The 22,102-nt window shown below is 36.0% G+C and overlaps 1 protein-coding gene across 5 annotated transcripts in view; it reads right to left on the bottom strand.

The window, feature by feature from the left end:
- CDH8 (cadherin 8) overlaps positions 1-22,102 on the bottom strand; it is a 391,036-nt gene that overhangs the window by 147,904 nt on the left and 221,030 nt on the right. For 4 of the 5 annotated variants that reach the window (XM_074402120.1, XM_003936250.3, XM_074402125.1 and 1 more), the window contains 3 exons: positions 13,318-13,485; positions 9,283-9,470; positions 5,866-6,119 (listed from right to left, as the gene is read on the bottom strand). In XM_074402120.1, coding sequence (XP_074258221.1) covers positions 5,866-6,119; positions 9,283-9,470; positions 13,318-13,485 — 610 coding nt within the window. The remainder of the gene's footprint in view (positions 1-5,865; positions 6,120-9,282; positions 9,471-13,317; positions 13,486-22,102) is intronic. The other variant, XM_074402130.1, reaches the window with a different exon arrangement.

Genomic DNA, 22,102 nt, shown 5'->3' with positions numbered 1-22,102 from the left:
AGATAAAGAAAATGTGGTATAGAGAGACAATGAGATACAATTCATCCTTTAAAATAAAAAGAAGGAGATCCTGCAATATGCAACAACACGAATAAATGTTGAGAACATTCTGCTAAGAGAAATAAGCCAGTCACAAAAGGACAAATACTATATGATTCCACTCTTATGAGGTATCTAAAATAGTCCAATTCAAAGAATCAGAGTCAAGGATTGTGGTTGCCAGGGACTAGGGAAGGGGAAAATGGGGAGTTACCAATGAATAGGCATAAACTTTCAGTTATCCAAAATAAATAAGTTCTAAAGATGTTTTGTACAATGTTGTATCTATGGTTAATAATATTGTATTTTTCACTTATATATCTTACAAGATAATGGGTATCACACACACACACACACACACACACACACACACATGCTCCTTATCAAAAATGAGAGTTATTGCAAGATTGAGGAGGTAATCAATCAAATACACCATCTAGTATCTAAATTAATTCCACGTTTTCTACAGTATGAAATATTTTCACTTCAGCATCCTTGGATATCATGAATATAAAGAGTGCTTTCAGGAGAACTGCTGATGAGCAGCCACCCTGGTAACTCAGGTAAATTATAAAAATGCCAGAATACCAGTGGGGGGAAAAAAAAAAAAACAATGCTCCTGTGTTGAGTGGGTATTTAATTTCAAGAGAGGAATTAGGACAGCAGAGCACCGTGGTGACCATGATGTGTGCTGACCTCCTACTCTGCCTGCTGAATGGCTGTTATTTCCACTTCTAACTTAATCAGCTCATGAAGCTTTATTCAAGGTTAATGCTTGGGAAACAATAGGAAGTGATTTCCTTAGAAACAATGACGAACCATATCAAAGCCATGGTGACACCCAATACACAATCAAAATGACTTTATGAGAGGGAAAAAAAATGGGCCATAGCAGATTTACATGAAAGAACTGACTTATTTTTAATCCTTGGGCTAGGAACGCTTACTTTAAATATAAATAATTTGCTGCATATAACAACATTTCCAAGTGTCTGTTATGAAGTATGGGTTCAGAAAACATCAACTGTCATCATCGTATTCAACTTTCAAGATTTCACAATCTACAATAGCACGCATAGGTATAGCGGCCAATGATAAGCAGAAACTTGGATTTAACCTCAGGTCCTGCATCTACATGCTGTATCCCCAAGTACAGGAAGCTTATCCTTTTTTAAGTTCCCTTCTTTATAAAATGGAAATAATACTGAGTATTTCTTGGAGTCATTTGTAAGAATTAAGTTAGATGATATATAATAGGAGCTTAGCATTGTCTCACTCAAATAAAAACAAAATTGTTTTCCCCTTTACCTTGCCCATCACAATCTGATTCACAGCCAATAGCAGCAACCCATATCAGGTGGCTTGGCAGATGAGCAAAGATCACAGCCCTTATACTCTGGTTAATTCCACAGATTTGGTTTATTTTTCTTCTTTCCTGATAGTCAACGAGGTCATTTAGAGAATGAATAGTCAATTGTGTCCATTATAATTGGTCCTATTCAGTCATCCTAAAGTGTATAGGCACAGTTGGAGTTACAGAGATCAGAGGGAAACGAAAGGGCAGCGGATAGGCATGGCACCATCATAAAACCCAGGTGCACACTCCAGTTCCACTTCTATTTCTGTGATACTGGGCAAGTTAGTTATTTTATCCTCAGGTTTCACAAACTGTTAAATGGGTATAACTAAGACAGCCAAATGCCTAAGCAGATAAAAGGTCCCTGGAGAATCTCCGACCTGCCCCACAAGTGTTTATATCAGATGCTTTTGTGCAGATGAGGGAACCGGCCCAGAGCTTTGTCGGAGCATGCCCGTGCTCACACTGGGGGAATGGAGTGGAGCCACGGGCAGGAGGAGGAGCCTGGCCTCCAGTTCCTGCGTGATGGCCTGGGATTCGATCTGCGAGGTGAGGAGCCTTTTAGCAGGCCTCCATCTTGCTTTGCTGTTTTTTCCTTTCTTTTTTTCTCTTTTTGCCCAGTAAAATCCTGCCCTATTAATCCTTCAATGTGTCTGTGTGCCTAAATTTTCCTGGTTTTGTGTGCCAAGAACCCAGCTTTAGCTGAACTAAAGAGCAAAATTCTGCAACAGAATGACTCCATATATACATATACATATATATATATACATATATACATATATATATATATACACTAGATGTGTTAGAGAATAAAATGAGTATATGTAGCTCAGTTCCTGATATATGCTAGGCACTCACTAGTAACAATATCCATAGCAGTAGTGGGAGAAAATTAGACCGAATGAAACTGATTAGATTATTAAGCATATAACTGTCAAGGAAAAAACACATAATTCTACACACAGTCAGCCACCTGGAGGAATCTCTGCCAAAATAAGTTTTAGGTTTTTAATTTAATTTTAAGTTGGGAAACTGATGGTGGCTTACCATTTATTAACTGGTAACACTACTAGCTACCACATATTTTATTTAATAATGTCACTTAATCATCTTATTAACACTGTGAGAAAGGTGATCTACTATCCCATATGGAGGAGAAAACTGAATCTCAGAGAATTCCAGAGACTAGTTCTCTGACTGGGAAGTAGCAGTGATATTTCAACCTTACTCTCCCTAAGTTCAATCCATGTCATTTTTTAAATAATTTGCACACCTTATTTCTACATTACTGAAATACATCATATTGCAAAAAGTAGCAAAGAACTAATTAATGTTTCTGCAAGTGAAAGGGTAAGATGACAGATTTTTCTCTATGTCACTGTTATTTTCTCCCAGAAAGGAATATATAGACATATACATACAGATAGAGATATACTATTAGGTATAAGAGTTCAAAAATACATGATATTTCTAGTTGATAATATGCTCCAAAAAGAAACTGAACCTCATGAGAAGCTGACCAACCAACAAATGACTGTGTGTTTTAGTGTGGCAAATGCTGGGATAAATGCCTTTTTGCTGGATATCAAATTAAACATTATCCTGAAAGATGGATACATTCTTGTCAGTGTATAAAACACAGCAGTCCTAAAGAGAAAATAATGCGTAGCTACGCATTACTCAGTAATTCCCTAAATATCCATGTCCTCTGGTTCTATCTAAAAAGGTTAAATGGCTCTAAATCTCTCTGCTAGACTCATAAGGAACTATGCATTGCTCTGGATAGTCAGGAAATTTAATTTTCTTCTCAAATTAACCAATTGTGTATGAAGAGAGGGAACTTGCTCTCCATGATCCAACTGGGGTGGAAGTGGGGAGAGGGGACTGTAGAAATGCAGAGCAGATATTGAAAAATAAGGTTTGTGATTCTTAAGTTCTCATCCCACGGCGCCCAGCCACGTTTGATCAGAACTGTGTGGGGCCCACTTTCTGAATGACACATCAAAGGCTGCTGTAAATGCTTTGAAACAGTATTCATCCCTTCTTTGGTTAGAACCATAGATGCTAAGGAACTAACACTTGCCTGACATCTGTCAGAAGCACAGATATTCCTGTGTCATCAAATAGTACTTTACCTGTCCATCTCTTTCTGGTAACACAATCTCAAATCCCCTTTAGCTTGCCTGAAAATGAAATGATTCTAAGCTGGACAGTTATTTCTAAACAGCCTCAAGCTGCCTCTCCACAAACTTTCCTACCAGTAACAGTAATAAAAATATCAATAGCAATAATAATAACTAGCAACTACAATGAGAATCATCACTTGATTCTCTGTGAACTGGAATTAGTATCAGTAAATCTCCATTTCTACATCAGTAAAATAGATAGATTATAAACTGTGCAATCATACGTGGACCGCTATGAACCTGGATTTATAGCTAGCTCTGCCAATAAGATGCAACTTTTATTATGGTGTGAAAAGTTCCTGAAATGTCATCTCTAGATGATGAAGATCATGTCTCTGCACAGTCAGTCCATTCCCACTGGTAATATGGATTCCATGTTGGGAGCTTATATGATTGTGCTGATATTTGAGCCCTTATTTTCCCTCTGGACCCTTGGCTTGGCAGACTCCTGAGCCCTTACATGCTCCTAGCTGACAAGAGTAGAACTCTTGTCAAATCAAGTGCTAAAACGAGTCCTCTGATTGGTCTCTCAGTAAACCAATCTTATTTACTCCCTTCACATTCTGTCTCCTGCTTGGGGATGTAAAGAAAGTGGCGGCTGCTCCTTTTTGAGCTCCTTTCAGAGGAAATTGAGAAACATAACAACAGGTCAGATTCATCCACTCGACAAATATCATAGTCCCCATTAATGTCAGTATTCCAGCATAAAGTCATTGCATAATTTCACTATATTTTCAGGAAATGAATGCCAACATAATTTTTTCTTATATTCCTCCCCTTGCATTCAACACAAGGCCCATTAATAGACATAATTTTCTTAGCTAAACAAGGGGCTTTGTGTATGTCCATAGTTTGTGAAATTTCTTTAGAACTGATAATGGCCAACAGACCCTTTATCAAATCCCTAGGTGAACTTTCATCTTCGTAGAGGTTACACACTTCTGCAGGAAGTCTCCTTTGTATCCTTATAAGCTGCAGTCTTATTTGTTATTCTGAATTTAGAAATGATTTGTGTTTAAAAACAGAAAGTGTCGTTCTGGGTAAATAATTTTTGTACGAGCTCAAATTATTTGGGGTTTTGACTGTTCTGCAGAGTTTTAATCTCAGTCTCATAGTTTCATCACCCTTATGAGTAGCAGGAATTTAATACATGTTTTTTAAAAAACTGACTAAGTAAACCTACAGAGAATTCACTTTACCAGGGTTTCCCCAAATGAAGTGATTGGAAACATGTCTGCCCTCATTATCTGTGACTTGCAAATTGAAAGGGTTTGGTATGAGCTGACATCTAACTCAGAAATTAGCTGGACAGTTCTTTAAAATTGCATTCCTCCATCTACTTCTCATTCTCTATCTCCTTTATTTTGCAACAGATATTTCTAAGACAATATTTGAAATCCACACTCAAACACATCATTAGCCAACACTTCACCCTTGGAGACCAGCATAGAAGTTATAGATTTTCAGTATGCTTAGGAAGAAAGCTATTTAGCTGGAGCACCTGTCCGGTCATTTGGGTGACTGGAAAAAGAAAAAAGATGTGTAAGATACAACAGAAAAAAGAATCGAACTGAGCTTCATTTCTAAAAAAGGCAGAAACACTTTAATAAAGAATTATTTTGCATCCTGGGGAAAATTTTTGAGCAGAAAAAGAATAAACAAAAGGTATTTTTGAAATGGCAGAGAATGATTTTTATCTAGGAGACACCAAGCCAGATATGCTGACTGATCGGAAACGTCCAAGAAATGATAAAAAGATAATTTCAAAGCCAAACACCAAATGCAGAAATAAGATAGGAGCCTCTTAATGCATTGACACAGTGGTCTCATGCCTCTAAATTCTAATATATGATTCACCATAACTGTCAAAAGAGACAGAAGAGAAACTAGCATGCTTGCCCAAAGCTAAACAAACAAACAAAAAAAGCATAAACAAAAACATAAAAATAACAAGATCCACCCAAGTGTGTTGCAAACATTTGCAACTTTGCATTTTCATAGAGCTCTCTGAGAGCTGGAATAGCTGTATTCATTTTCATGCTCCTGGCTCTGGGCTCTATGTAGCACTTAGTAGGCACACATGCACATGTACACACACACACCACACACACACTCACACACACACACACACACACACACACACACAGAGTATGTGCTAACCAACATTATTTGGTCATGTGAGCATTGTCCCAAGGACAGCCACAGAGAAGGTGCACACAGTGCATTTTGTACTGATCTGCTTGTCATTTCCAGTAGCCAGTATTCCTTTTAAAAGAAAAATACCTTATAGGACTGGAAGTGATATCAGGGTCTCGAGCGGTCACTTGCCCAATCACGGAGTTTAGAGCGGCATTTTCATGAACTTCAAGGAGGTAAGTCGGTGAAGAGAAGACTGGAGGCTCATCAGCATCTTCAACGACGATTTTGACTGTCGCCGTGTCTTTAAAGGGCCCCCTGCCACTGAAACGTGGGTCAATATGTACATTGGCTGCCTCTACCTTTAGCGTATAGGATTTTTTGGTCTCAAAGTCCAGAGGCTGTTAAGAAATGACAAAGATAAATGCTTCTCACTAATGACCACAGCAGCAAGAACAAATGAGGATAATGCTGATGGATGAAAGTTATGCGCTTTTAAACCCATTTGTGAGCCTTAATGGGATCACTCTTCAGTTCCCCAGATTCAACCTGTAAATTTTACGGGCATTTATTGATATCTGTTTATTATACAAGCTCAGTGAATCTCATCTCCTATTGTTTTGTTTTGTTTTGCTCATTTCACTTGGAATTCACAAAATATTCATAGTCATGAATTGTGCCATCAAAATTTCACTTCAGAGTCATAATAAAATTTTACTAGTGACAGCATGACCTGCATACTAATCAGCCACTTAATCGGGCCTCTGCTGGTGGGAGATAAGGCAACATAGAACACAATCTCTATCTGGGAAGAATATTTTATCATCTCTGCAACAGAGTGTGAAATGTAAAGAACTAGAAATAATCATTGTTTAGTCCAAGGAGACATTATAAAGCATAATTTAGCACTAATCCCCACAAAGAGTATTTTCTGATTTCACTTTAAAGCATTGCTACTCTACCGGCCATGTGGCTAAAATGAGGTTTATTATTTTTTAGGACATTCTTAGGTTCTCTGTTATGAGTTTATACTATGAAGCTGGTGGGCAAATGAAGAAATATGTACACTGATATCTATGTATGTTCTTGTGTTTATATTTAGAAGAAGAAATGATGTGAGTAGTATAAATAGATTACTGAGTCTAACTGTGCCCCCACCAACCACTTGAAAGCAATTTGAAATTACCTCATTACTCCATTACTGGCAGTATTTCTGACATATTAATACTTCAATCTGTAAAACTCTGAGAGACTTTGGTCATTGACCTAGGTAAGTAAAGCTATGTGAAAAGAAGACCGTCTCCTTCAATAAGCCACACGCCCATGTGCACTAGCACTTTCATAGACCAATTCTTGGAGATTCATAATACTTCAGATTTCAAGAATGCAAGTCTGTCAAGGTTCAAAGAGACAGTATACATCCACAGTACAAATTTCTCATGAGAAATAGAACTTTCAATATGCAATGAAGATTTTAAAAAATAAGCTAGAAGACAAACTGGCACTAGGGAAATCTTTCAGAATTCCAGTGCAAGCTTAATTATATATTCTTATTTCAAAATATTGTGTTGAATTCTACATTTGAATTCTGATCTAATAGGACTTGTCCCTTTTTTTTTTTTTTGCCATATTGTCTAGTAAACCAGGCAAGCCCTCACTTTCCTATCTATTCTAAAATTACTAGGCACATGCATCCATAAATAGATCATGCAACATCAGCATATTCACAATTTGTCAATCACCTTTACTGTAACCATTTTGCAATTTTAAACTCTTCGCAAACATGTTTAAGTATAACAGATCATGTTCTGCTTGTTCCTGTTCAACATAACGACAATGAACCCAGACACATTCTGATGTCCTAAGAATTTTATTGGACAAAAAAGAGGGCCTACAGATTGTAGGAATATCACTCCTATGCACTGTTCTCTAGGGTAAAATACATATTTTACTTGGTGTCAAGGTGTATAGTATATGCTTCCAAGTTTATGAATAACAGCGAATAAAAATACAGCAAATGGCTAATTGTTTTGGTTTATAAGAGCACCTTAAGGCAGAAAAAGATGGGAATAATAACGATAAAAATGATGTTAGAAATTGTTAGCCAAGGAAAATGTGACTCTGGGTTACTTAATAATTGACTCAAGTATTATACTATACTTTATTTCAAACATGACTTTTTAAATGTTTCACAATTTTTAATGCTAAACTTTCTGGTAGAAAGATAGTGTTGCTCAACAGAGAGTTAAAATAAATGTAGATATATTTTTCAAATTTGATTTCTAAATTTATTATTTACACAAAAGAATATTCAGAAAACGTTGAGTCTTCATTGTTAAGATTTCTTCAGTGGGGCAGTTTTAGAGCAAGACCACTGGAAATAGATCTCCATGTAACTTGATGGAGATTCAGATAGTAACCTTAGAGTCATATGTGTGTAATGCTAATGAAGAAAGTGAAAAAAATTATTGAATCCCAATAGTGTGGTCCACCATCTATCTTATTTGAGAACAAGCAAATCTATTTAAAAACCAGTTTGACCTACTTCATGACAAAGATTTGAAGAACAATATTGAAGAAAATAATCAGGAGGAGGATCGAAGAGTATTTTCCTTGCAAATGCTTTGTTACTATAATGTAATGAACTATGCTATACACATTTCTTGTGAGTGTAGGTTCTATGATGAGAAATATAAATGGAAAATATTGTACAGAATTTTTTACATCTACCATAGAAACAAGAGACAGCTAACAAAAGAAGTCTCAAATTTTTCTATATTGTATGTGCTTGTTATGGAGATATTTCTTTCTTCCATGGTAGCTCCCTCCCCAGAAGCAAGGGAAAGATGAGCTTCATTTCCCATAATGCTCAAACCCCTGAGCTGTAGTTTGGAGTATGCATTGGTAGCAAGGGTGGTCGTGTCCTTCAGGCACTAGGGCAAGCCAGGAAAACTGAACCTGAATGTTCTGTTTATTACTATTTTTTTATTTTTTATTTTTTTTTTGGTTCCCATGAAAACTCAGCCTTCCTAAGGACTTGGGAAGCTTCACTGTATTTGGGGAAGATATTTCAGGAAGCAAGAGTTCAAACATGAAGACAGATACACACAGAAAGACTAAAAGCCACTGAACTTGTCACGTCTGTGGGCAACTGAGGCTTGTTCTCACTGTTCTCATTGTTTACAACCTTAAACAATGTGCCTCAGAATAGTTTCTTCAAACAATTGTAACAGTCCACCAATTTTTCTCCCCCTTTGGTAGAGGGCTGCCTTCAAAGGGTATTGACTTCCCCACATGGCTGAAGGGCCCTGTACAGAGGCTAAGTAAATTCCTGTGGTTATGGGTAATACGGTAGCTATTTACCAGACCTTTAGCGGAAACGTGAAGAGGTCTCAAGAGATAAGAGGTGCCAAATGGACTGTACCAGTTACCTTGTCTTACTTCTCAAAGCTAAACATCTACCAGCTCTACTGTTCTGTCAGGAAGTCCACACAAGTCCCTCAAATTTAAAACTCAAGTTTCAAAGAGGTATTTCAAAGATAAACAAAAGTTTCCTTAGCTTACTTTTCTTAGTCTTATAATGCCATCCTGAGCCTGGGCATCAGAAGTGATTTCAAAAAGTGCTGTTCCATCTCCATCAATGATGTCATATGATGATTGTGCATTTTCACCAATATCCTGGTCATTGGCCTTCACCCTTCCTATTGCAGTGCCAAGAACCACGTCTTCTGGTACTGAGAAGTGATACAGACCTTTAAAAAAAAGGAGAAGCAATGAGTGTTGCACAAATTTCAATCATTCATTCATTCATTTGGCAAATATCTGTTGTGCACCTCCTTTGTTCTAGGTATTTTTACATTTGGTATGCTACCAAAAAAGTGATGGAAAAGACAGAAATACCCATTTCCCTTGTGGAATGTTCAGTCTTTTAACTGAACCAGAGACAAACAGTTCCCAGAAGAAGCCATGATCCCTTTTCAAGGCTCTTCTGAGATATGAAACTTATTCAACCGTATGTTTACCAAGTATATATTTGGAGTGGTTATATCAAGATTATTAGTGAATCTATGTGTATACTTTTTCCTGTCTGCTATATAATCACATTTACTGCCCATGGGGATATTCGTTGTTGCCAACATAAAATATTAAGCTAATTTCAACACAGAAAGATACAATGCGTAACACACTAGAAGTCGCTTTTGAATTTACCTTTATATATACAGACTTTTAGACCATTTTTGATAAAATTCAATTACTGAACTTCTGCTGTGCCCTGCAGCAAACTGCTCAGACACATGAAACACACCTCTTGTTGCTAAAGTCCTCATTGCTCTGAAGACAAAAATCCTGCCTTCAACACTTCTAGGCAAAATACAATTACAGTGTATATTCACTCTCCTATGGGAGCAATAAAGTGTGTCTAATTAGTGGCATTAGTACCTTTTGATTCAAGTCACTTTAGTTGTTATACTGCTGTCACTCATTTTCATTGGTATAGAGGAAGTTGTTGGTGCCCCAACCATAACCCCTGGCCATTACTATTGTAGTGCACACCTGTCTTACATCTAGCTGCCACTCCTGCATTTTTTTGCCTGAGGGTTATTTCTGGCCTTCAGAACCCATTTTTTCCACTGAATGTCAGGCCAGAAATGCCAGAAAATTAACGCTTCCTGCAGAAGCAGTCCTCAAAGACTCTTAGGAGTTAGTATATAAAATTCTAGGTCTCTCTTTTTTGTGGTAGGATAACTTTCAGCTTTTTCTTTTCTTTTCCTTCTTTACAATGGTTCAGACTTGCTCCAATGGGATAAAGTTCCTGGTAACACACAGTGGTAGCTGACTCAATAATACACCTTTTTTGGCTATTTTTTTTTCTTTCTCTCCTTTTTCCACTGGCATTTATTGGTCCCATCTCCAAGTTAAACTTACAATCAAATTCTTGTCTCAGTGTCTGTTTCTGGGGAACCCGAACTCAGAAAACCAAAAACTTTTATTCCCTTTGTAACCACAACAAGAGAAAATTAAACATTCAATGAACTAAAAACCCAAAAGGAAAAATAAAATCTGGAGAATATTGCCTAATCTAGTTTGAGCTCAAATCCACTGAGTCCCTTGGATAAACTAAGGCTCATTATGCTCAACATAACAGTAATGTTTCTTATGGCACTAGCACCCCTTTACTTAATAATGGGATAAAAACATCTCTCTTACAATCACAAAGTTATGGGACTGGGAATTAGAAACATTTTCCAAATAGTTTTGCCATAAGGTAGGAACTGAAAATCCCCACGTCAAGCAAAGTCTCCCAGTTTTCTCATAATTGGTATAATGATTCCATTTCCTACAAACTTTATATTCCAGGTAAGGTTTGAGATGATCCCTTTCAGTATGCTTATTAAACAAATAAGGCAGCAAGGGGCCACACCATGCTGCGAGTCCTACATCGGGGGCACAGGGAAGCCAAGCATTTGGCTTCTTTATCTACTCCTACTCCTATTATATGTCTTCTCCTCATCTCTATCAGTGTGATCATAGCTAATCGTTATTATCTCTAAGAAAAGGCACACTTTTGAAATTGATCTGCCACTACTGGATTGAATAATTATCTTAGAAATATTGCTTCTTGCACTTTTCACCATAATGACAACTGCAAAGGCAAGCCAAAAAAAAAAAAAGAAGCACAGAGTAAAAGAAATGGTGTTCTCCGTTTCAATAATTTTGTTTAAAGGAGTTGCATTGTTGTCTGATGTATGAATTGCCAGATGTAAAAATTCTAAAAGTCTTAATGAAAATGCATCTCTTTTATTTTTTTTTCTGGCTTGAAATTTCTTCAGATAAATTCTCAAAGACATCTCAAATGTGTCATTTTCAAGATCCATACACATTTCTCTCTCTTACACTCTCTTCTTACGCACTCTCTCTCTCCCCCTGCCTTCACCTTCCCTCCTTTCTCTCTTTAAAAACCAGTTTTTCTATGGTATTTCCTATAACAATAAATAGCACCAGCATGCATCTAATTTTTCATGTTAAGAATATGATCATCTATCTTCCTAAACTGAAAATGCAATCTATCCTTAGACTTTTGTCCTCTATAACTCAACTATACATCACAGCCATACACTTTTCTCTGCATACGACACAACCACCCTGGCTTGCCAGGGATACCATCACCTTTATGTGAATGATTGCAAATAAGTCTTTAACTGGCTGCAGATAAAAGAAGACATTGTAAGAAGGCCAGATTTAATTCCTTTCCAATTTCCAATTTTCCTGGAATCAGAGCCTGTCACTCAACCTAGAATTTAAAATCTTTAAATGGCTTCCTAATGATCTTAGGATAAAGGTCCTCATACTTAAAATGGCCTTCAAATCTAAGTATGGCGAATTTCTGACTAACCTAACTCTCCAGACTTGCTCCAGCACTCTCCCCTGGCACTCTCTACCCCAGCTGCAGGGAAATTATTTCCATCCCTATACAGGGCTGTACACCATCCTTTCACAGAGTTTCTTTTGTTTTATTATTGACTATCTTTAAGATGTACCCTATGATGTTTTGATAAAAGAAATCACCGCCTTGGAAAGATGTCCGCACTTTCATGTTTATTGCAGGATTATTCAGAATAGCAAAGAAATGGGTATCACCCAAGTAACCACTGACAGAGGAATGGCTAAAGAAATTGTGGTGTATATTTATGCAGTGAAATTTTATTCAGCCTTTATAAAGGAGATCTTGTCATTTGCAACAACATAAATGAACCTAGAGGAAATTATGTTAAGTGAAATAATTCAGATTGAGGGGAAAAAAAGTCCTGCCTGATCTTACTTATCTGTGGAATCTTCTAAAAAAGAAAATAAGTATGTAGACACAGGGCTTTTGAATATCTTTTTTAGCTGCACTGTTCATTCTCCCTCCCATGCTTTCACCTTATTCCAGTTAACTTTATTCACTTTTTCATATCTCACTTTAAGAGTCCCCATGTCAGAAAGCCCTTATCCAATCATGTCTCTGTCTGTCATATAACTTGAATAAATGCTCCGAAGAAAGTGTTCTCTGAGAGTATGAGAAAGTCACCAAATAATTATTGTCTCCCTGATTCTTTTACATTGTCTGCCCAGAATGCATGCTGTTGAAATTTCCAAGGCAGAGTATAGCTTTAGCAAGGAAGTGTGGAGTTTAACTGGTATCCTCCCAGTTGTGGGAAGGAGGATTGCAGGTTCGGCAGCAAGCCTACTGCATATTTCTCTTCCCTACCTCAGGCACTGAAGATTTGATTTCCTTTATAAAAGAAATGGGACTAATGATAGCGCAATATCTGAGCTTCATTCTCATCATTCTCTCAAGCTTTCGTAAAGAGAAAGGAGCACACAGCTGGCAGTCAGGCATACTGGTACCAACTATATGCTTGATAGTCAGAATTCTATCAACTGCTTTGTAATCTGTAAAACAGGAATAAGTTTAGCACCAAAATCATGCCATACCTGGCACTTAGTAAGCCACTCAATGGATGCTGTCAGGTTTTTAAATAGCACTAAAAATTATAATATAAATTCAAATGGAAACATCGTACCAAGATTCTCACCCAGTGCAGGAAATTAACTTACTCTGTGCAAATTTTGGAGGATTGTCATTAACATCAGTAAGAGTCACTGTAAGTGTTGTGGTCCCAGACAGGCCACCAGAGTGTCCACCCATATCTTTGGCTTGGATAACAACCAGGTATTCCTCCTTGGCTTCTCTGTCCATGTTGGGAAGGGCAGTTTTTATAATAGCTGAGGGGGAAAATGGAAGAATGACTTTCAGTCAGAGAGCTAATTCAAAAATGAAAGTTTTAATCTCACACATGCACACACATAAACATGCGAACATACACCAAGTCCCTACTCAGATAATTTTCTGTGTTCTTCTGACATTTGATTGGTATGTGCCTGTTATATCAAGGGGAAAGATTGCATAGACATTTACAGATAAGTTGCAAAAATATATTTTATAATGTATAAAAAAGAACTTGAAAAAATATATAGTAGAAAGTAAACTGAATGGCATACCCTTGCCTACCAAATTAAAAAGTATATCATAACCCAGCCTCATTTATCCCAGAAAGCCCTGGAAGTGAAAGAATCCTCCAATTTATCACAGACCCCAATTCCCCTATGAGAGGAGTAAATACACAAATAGCTTGAAGGCTCCGAGGTCAAAGATAAATTATTCTGAAATTCACAAATACATTAGAGAGATGAAATAAATAAATGCATCTTAGAATCAACTCATATGAATAAAATACCCATCAGAATTAATATAGTCAAGTGTCTAAGTTCTAATCTACTGTTCAACTATGTATTTTAATTGTTTAGATACATCTTCTCTTTGTAAAAGAATCAAACTTTTTAGAAATATAGGAAGATATAGGAAAAGGTGAGTAAAATACAAAATTACATAAAATACAATAAAATTAATCGCTGCTCAAATCTTAATATTTTTTCTTCTCATATATATTCAGGGCTTCGTGTGGGTTTTTCTGTTTGCTTCACTAGTAATTTAATATTCTTGTTAAAGATCCAAAATTTGCTTAGATACTCCTTAAGTTATGTTGAAAATTGAAAGTATTTAGCTCTCTCTTTACCTCCACATATTTTTTCAGAGGTAATGCTGACATTTTGATGTGCAAAATTCCCAGGCCATGATATGTACATACACGCAAATGTGCATAGAAACATTTAAACACAGATATGATCATAATGTAGGCAGCATTCTGAGACTTACTTTTCCTCAAAGGAGATGTTTTTGAAAAACTTTTTCATCACTGCATAGAGATTCATCTCACTACTTCCTAGAGTTGTATAATTTTTCATTGTACAATATACTGTACCTGAGTAAAGCGTGCCCATATCAATAAATGTTGCAGTTATTTCTTATTTTCCCATGTCAAACAACTGAGATATGTATTAGTATGATAACACTGTATTTTTTTTTATTTCCTGAATTTTTACTTAACTCTATGTGATAAGATGCCCCTTCCCCATATTGCTAAATGTCCATAATAATACGTATTTTGACTAGTCCAGAATATATCCATTGAATCGATGTGTGTTACATCTCTGGACAAGTTAAAAGAAAAACGTCCAGATTAAAGATAATGTACCCCCTCCACTTCTAACCCAGGGGCACAATACATGTTCAATTCAAACTGAAGCTGAGCCATTGCCTTGGCCATTTCTGAAGTTGTATTTTTTTTTTTTTTTTCGGCTCATAGGGTTTACTTAAATTATCTGTCTATAAAAGCATTGGAAGGAGTTCAAGTCCCTGAATCATTTAAGTAGCAACTGAGTCCCAAGAGTGACCAGGGAAATATAATGCACCTACGCAGGGAGCAGGCTCCTGGAAGAACTGTGAGTTCTTAGATACTTTATTAGACTCTGACAGGACTTTAATAATAGAGCTTCCCATTCAGCGAGTACTGAATTAGATAACCTTGCTTATTTGGAAACATTTGTAATAATATGATGATATTTTTCAATGTAATGCTTTGTTTCAGCATTTGATCACATCATAATATAACTCATAGATCATACCTACATACTTAAAAATAAAAAAAGAAAGAAAAGTAGAAATACAGCAATCATTCAGATTTAGATTACTGTGAGACATTGTTGGGAAGAAAATAAACAGATAAGCAAAAAACAGCAACAAAGATAACAAAACCTCATTATATTAGCATGTTGAGATATCAAGATAGCTATTCTGCTATGAATATGTATTTTCATAACCTAGAATATTTTCATTATGGCTCAGATTTTTAGTTAAAAAAGATTAGAATCTTGTTTTCCTCCTGTGACATTTACATGAATGCTTGTATCACCACATTTTAAGGTCATCACCAAAGGTCATCCATTGGACTTTGCAGTTTGACATGAAGCTTCTAATAATCAGAGCAAAATATTTTAGTTCTCCAAGGAAGGCAGCAATTTTTTTCAAGAAAGTTGATGACGTGAAGCCTATGCATGAGACTTCTTAGGTTATTTGCATTAAAAAAACTGCAACTTCTCCGAGTCAAAAAAGATTGGTATGTATTATTTTCATCGTTTCGTTTATATATTGTGAAAGTAAAAATGTAAAATAAAACAAAACTCTGATGTCTTTCAGGCATTTGGAATTAAAATAGGTTTTTTTTGTTTTTTTTTGTTTGTTTGTTTGTTTGTTTGTTTTTTTACTCGCTTGGAAATAACACCTTTGGCTTAGTCTCTACAGGTTATATCAGAATATGAGTGAAGCATCACAGTGGAGAATCTTTTGTATCAAATAGGACAAGAAATGCTCCATGGGACTTTATCAATTGCAAAAGTCTTTTTACCCTCCAGCATTGAGGTATGCAGCTTCATACTACCTAAGAGCCATATACAGCTGACCCTGGAACAACACAAGAGGTTAGGGGCATTGACCCCATGTGCAGCTGAAAACCTGAATGTCACTTTTGACTCCCCCCAAAACTTAACTGCTAATAACCTACTATTGACCACAAACCTTATTGATAAAACAGTCGATTAACATATAAATAGAATAGTGTCAGAGACTTGTGAGCCAGAACAATTCCATCTTGAATAGAAACTAGGTAAATCAAGGCTCAGACCTTCTGAGCTGCATTCCCACACCGTTAAGGCATTCTAACTTACAGGATGAGCTAGGAAGCCAGCCCAAGATACAGATCATAAAGACCTTGCTGATAAAACATGTTTCAGTAAAGAGACTGGCCAAAACCCACCAAAATCAATTTACCAACAAGAGTGACTTCTGGTTGTCCTTAATGCTACACTCCCACTAGTGCCCTGACAGTTTACAAAGCCCATGGCAACCTCAGGAAGTTACTCTATATGGTCTGAAAGGGAAGGCGTGAATAATCCATCCCTTGTTTAGCATATAATCAAGACATAATCATAAACATGGGCAACCAGCAGCCCTCAGGGCTTCTCTGTCTATAAAATAGCCATTCTTTTATTCCTTTACTTTCTTAATCAACTTGCTTTCACTTTATTCCACAGATTTGCCTTGAATTTTTTCTTGCGTGAGATCCAAGAACCCTCTCTTGGAGTCTAGATTGGGACCTTTTTCCTGTAACAATAGTATCGACATACCTTTTGTGCATTCATGACCTTCATTTTTCTTATTTTTTTTTAATATTCTAGGCTACATGGTTCATTTGTCAATTTTTGCAAATTATTGAAAATCTCAGAAAAATTTCCCAAATGCATACTGAAAAAAATGTGCATGTAAGTGGACCCTCACAGTTTAAACCTGTGTTGTTCAAGGGTCAACCATGTATTTTCAAGTTTGATTCTGCTCATAAATGTTCCCCTCATAACGGAAGTCAAGCAAGTTTGTATTTTTTATCTTAGTCTTAAACTTACTAACTTTGCGACCATGAATAAATTATTGAAATCATCAGAACTCCATATCCTCTCAGACATAATAACCAGCTTCTCACTGTGGATATTCCAAGATGCTGTGAGATAATTCAGGCAAAGCTCCTGGTACACAGTAGTCACCCAACCACACTGTTAAGCTTTCCTAACCAGACTTTTTAATGCTTATGTGGATAGTGGTTAGAATACAGAATATTCTCCAATTGTTCCTATAAGTTCACTGCCCAGCGCTGTCCACCTAGTGTTGGCATGGAAGGGTGGCCGTAACAGATTGTCTCAATTAACTCCCTTACTCTCTGGCTTTTTCTTAGCTTCCACCAACATACATTATGCCTAGAACGTTGTATGAATGACTCCCACAAAGACTCCTCCAAAGACTTTATTCCTGTATTTGGCCACTCAGGTTATTATTTACAGATATCGTTAAAGTAAAATTCTATCTAGTGTTGAATATATGCCACCTTCCTTTGCTCCTTAAGGTCTAGGAGTCTTGATGATACTTCTATAGCTAGCATCTGGTGCTGCATTCTTCCATGAAGGTCTATCTTAAATGGGCCATACCTTTGTCAATAGTCCCTTTGTTAAATTCTCCTCAATTGTCTCATTCCTGACAAGATCCTAAAATATAGGGTTACAATACTGGGACTTTGTCCAAGTGCCAGACATTTTGCCCACATGTCACTCTTACACAGACATCTATAGTTCAAAAGTACTTCAATGTAATAATGTACTGTGGTCCAGACCTGCTCCTTAAGAAGGCAGGGCAGATTGTTTTCTTACCTGTAAAATGAGAGTAATGCCCTTTCAGTTAAGTGAGTTGCTCAAGATGACCCCACTGGGAAGCTGCACCTCTGAGAGTCTTTGCATCTCTTCTTTTCTTCTGCAACGTTGGGAGTAGTTTTTCTGATTTCTAAGGTGAGTAGGGAGTCTCTCCAAGGCTTCTTTAGAGCATGCAGCAGAGTTAATTGGCTTCAGTTCAAACTGAATAATGAAAAACTCTTGCTTTCCGGAGTCCACTGCCTCTAGTCTCAACCCCATGACTAGCAGAAACTCATTAAAAAAATCCAAGACAGAATTTGTGGAATCCTTTTTATGCTACTTTGTGGCTGTTAAGCAGGATAGGGGAAACCACCATTGCCCTGGATCCTCTTATTTTTTTCTTTGTGTTGTGGCTTATTTACACATGGTACTTAACTTTACTATTCCTATTCACAATGTATTTCACTTCCATAGATATTTCAAAATATCGACAAGCTCCTAAAATAGAAGATGAAAATAGGCTTACAATTCCCTTCTACTTCTATTCTCCTGCTTTGGCTAGCACGTCTCCCAAGCACTAGTAGCTTCAGGCTGTTTCTTTTATGGAAATAAACGTGTTTGACGAGAAACTCTGTGTCCAGTAAAACAAATGAATGAGTAAATAAAATTATGGACAAGAGAGAACTCTCCTATTTTAAAAATAATTGTTTGGTATGAAATACAACCTAATACACAAAATATAGTAATTAGGGAAGACTGTTTTCAAATTTGAGAAGGATTTAAGCTCTCAGATTTGAGAAGTCAAAAAATTTGAACTATGAATGCTAAAAAGTGACTTAAATCATCAATAAAATGGCATTGCTTACCCATTTCCAACTTTTATTCTAAAAAGCAAGAGAGAAGATTCTGACTCACTAGTTGCCAAAATAAACTAATTTAAAGCAAATTTTGATGATGCTACTTTGAATAACCTCCCATTGCCCAAGACGTAAATCATGTCTATCTTTTCCCGTGATTGGTCAAGCAGCAGTAGCATCCACGTCCCTAGCATGCTGATAGTCACACAGTCTCAACACTCAGCAGCATGTTCAAAAGCTCGCATAAATTTAAGCTTTCATTATGCAAATGTGGCGACCAAGTTAGGGTTCCCTTTTAGGAGAAGCAGTATGACCAAATGCTTTCTTCTGAAGCAATTAATAAAATTCTTGATGCGGATATTTGATAAATAACCTCCCAATAAAGAAAATAGCTCAGATCATTTTTCAGCATAGAAATTCCAGAATAAGATTGTTGAGTTGATAAAATTATCTGATCACATCTTTCATTTTTTACTTTTGTACATTTTCAACTCAGTAATGGCTCTAGGGTTTAGATTTAGATCCATTTGTAATCAGCTAGCCTTGGACTAACCACAGAACATCCCCAAGACAAACTTCCCTTGAAAATGTGGGGCTGTAACATTTTGCAGTTTTGACAAGGGAAAATCACACTTGGTATTCAGGGGTCCTGAAGTCTCAGTAGCTTAAGCTGTATAGGAATTCTGAATGAGAGAATACAAACCATTATATTTTCGAAGTTTTCCTGGAACTTCCTTTTGAAAACTCAAGCAAATAAGAGAATTCAATGGAAATTTGAACCTGGCACTGGGGGTAGAAGATTGGAGGGGCCGGTGGCAGTGAATTCTGGTAGAAGAATTACAAGGAAAAGGAGGATCATCTTGCTTTGAAACCAACATTCATTACCTTACTGTGAATAGACTGACGTGTTTGATTCTCTTGTATTTAAAACATGATTTTACCTTCAGGTTATTCAATCAAATGGAGATTTTCCTGGTTCAGAAGTTTAAGAATTTAAATCCTAGACTGGCCTAAGCTCCTCTTAGTGCTCAACAGCTGCTCCTTATGTCTCATCATCCAGGGAGTACTTCTGATTAGAATCCAGCTTCAGTCATTTCAAAAACATTAAAGTTGTGTGTGTGTTCTTTTTTCTTCCCATTGTCTTTGGCGTTATCATTTGAGAAGCATTTTGTATCCGTCACGAAGATTTCTTTTTATAATTTCTGTGATATCACCAGATTGAGAGGATTCACGAGAAAGGCAAGGGGATGCTGATTGACTCTTTTGTCATTTTGAAGGCTGATTACTGTAATTCACTCTTCACGGGTCTCCCAGATTGTGCTGTTCAAAGATTGCAGTTGATATAAAATGCTGTGCTAGACTCCTCTTTTGAATAAGACTTGTTGAACACATTATCCTGGTTATGAAACCACTAGCTTTGTTATCCCCAAAAACCCTTTCAATTTCAATGTGCAATTATCATTTTATTATCTGTGAAAAAAGGTCTTTTACTTATGAGGTTAAGAGGTAAAAGGTTATAAGAGACAATTCTTTTATGGGGAGGGGGTCATGTCTTGTACTCATACGTTCTTTGAGCTATGTGATTTGTGCTACATGCTACTGGTTATTAAGAATAAAGTGTATATAGCCAGAGATACTTTCATACATGCCCACCTTACCACTGAATAACAGAATCACAACAATGTCAAACTTGCACAGATATGCCACAAAAGAAAAAATGCAACACTTAGACAAATACTTTAGGAAATAATTTGGCCTACATAAGGCTCAAAGAAAATGGCATTTCCTTTTCTTGGTGACTAATAATTTACGATTAAGATAGATAGGAGAGAGATTATTGAGATAGATAGATAGATAGATAGATAGATAGATAGATAGATAGATGATAGATAGATAGATAGATAGATAGATAGATAGATAGATAGGAAAATAGAGAGATAGATAAATAGACTGATATATAGATTTACTTGAATTTGAAGAAACTGTATCTGCTCTTATACATTTCTGGTGACTTTTTAAAATATAACAACTCATTTGGAAATACAGTTGATCAAGTGAATCAGCAATCAAAAGTTTGTTTATGCATTTTGATCAGTATTTTTAAAACTAAGAACTTATTCTAAGAAAATGATAAATTTTATTTTCTTTTGGCCACTCATGTTTTAGTTTTAGATGTTCACTTTTCAGTACAATATTTTTTAAAAGAAAAACAATTTAAATAATAACAAGAAAAATATTTAATTAGTGCTTAAGTTTATAGTTATCAAAGGCATACCATATAAAGCAGGCATTAAAAACTGTTATAAAGATCCTATTATAAATTATTACATTATAAAAATTTTTAGTATTATTTTGAATTTTATATGTCCTGATTAGTCTGTGGCATATTGTGCATATAAAAATTTGGAGTAAATACACACAAAAATAACTTGATATGTTTTAGTGCAGGCACTGGAAGTGTCCCCCACCCATATTTCCCAACTGCCTACAACAGGAAGCAAAGATCTGTGTTAAGGGAATGGGCTCTGGAGTCAGCTAGATGAGAAATTATTTTTACAGAGCTATTACCAGCCATGTGATCTTGGGCATGTCACTGAAACTCCCTGAGACTCACTGATCTCATGCACAAAATGTTATTAATTGCAATCAAGAGTTTAAACTCGGTATTATTGGTATCATTCAGTATTATTACATGATAAGTAAAAAGGCAAATGTTGTAATTTCTATTTTTTATACACACAGTATATATATATATATTTAAACATATACATATGCATACTCATGGCTATAAATATATACATATAAATGTATATCTATTTTGTATTTCTTTTTATAAATATATATGTTCATATACAGATATATAGATTCACACATATGTAAATACAAGCATACTTTGTATTTAGGTTTTACAAATGTATATGCACATAAATATATACATGTCAAATGAGAGTTAGGTATGAATTCAGTAGTTGTGATAATCAGCAAGTATTTATGCTATTTTTAAATTAAAAAAAGAGATTATATTCAGAAAATCTATGGCAAGATATGAATATCTCTCATCAATTTCTAAAAGGTAATGCTTCCAGAGTGATTTCCAGGTAACAATTTTTTTTTTATGCAATTGTCCCCAAACATCTTTTACTATAGCACTCTACATAAAATACACCTTTGATTTTTCCAGACACTTTCCTTTCTTTGGATTTAACATATACTTTTGTTCCTTTACAATTTGGTCTAGATAATACAGTCTAGACCACCCTTATTCTTCACTGGATCTCCTAAAATTCCATTCATTCTTTCAGTCCCAGCTCTAATGTTTCAGCTACCAAGAAGCTTTTCCAAGTATAAGTAATTTC

Source organism: Saimiri boliviensis, chromosome 1 (genome assembly GCF_048565385.1).
Source record: "Saimiri boliviensis isolate mSaiBol1 chromosome 1, mSaiBol1.pri, whole genome shotgun sequence".
NCBI lineage: Eukaryota > Metazoa > Chordata > Mammalia > Primates > Cebidae > Saimiri > Saimiri boliviensis.
The sequence above is the reverse complement of the archived record's forward strand: the minus strand, read 5'-3'. Positions and strand labels throughout refer to the sequence as shown.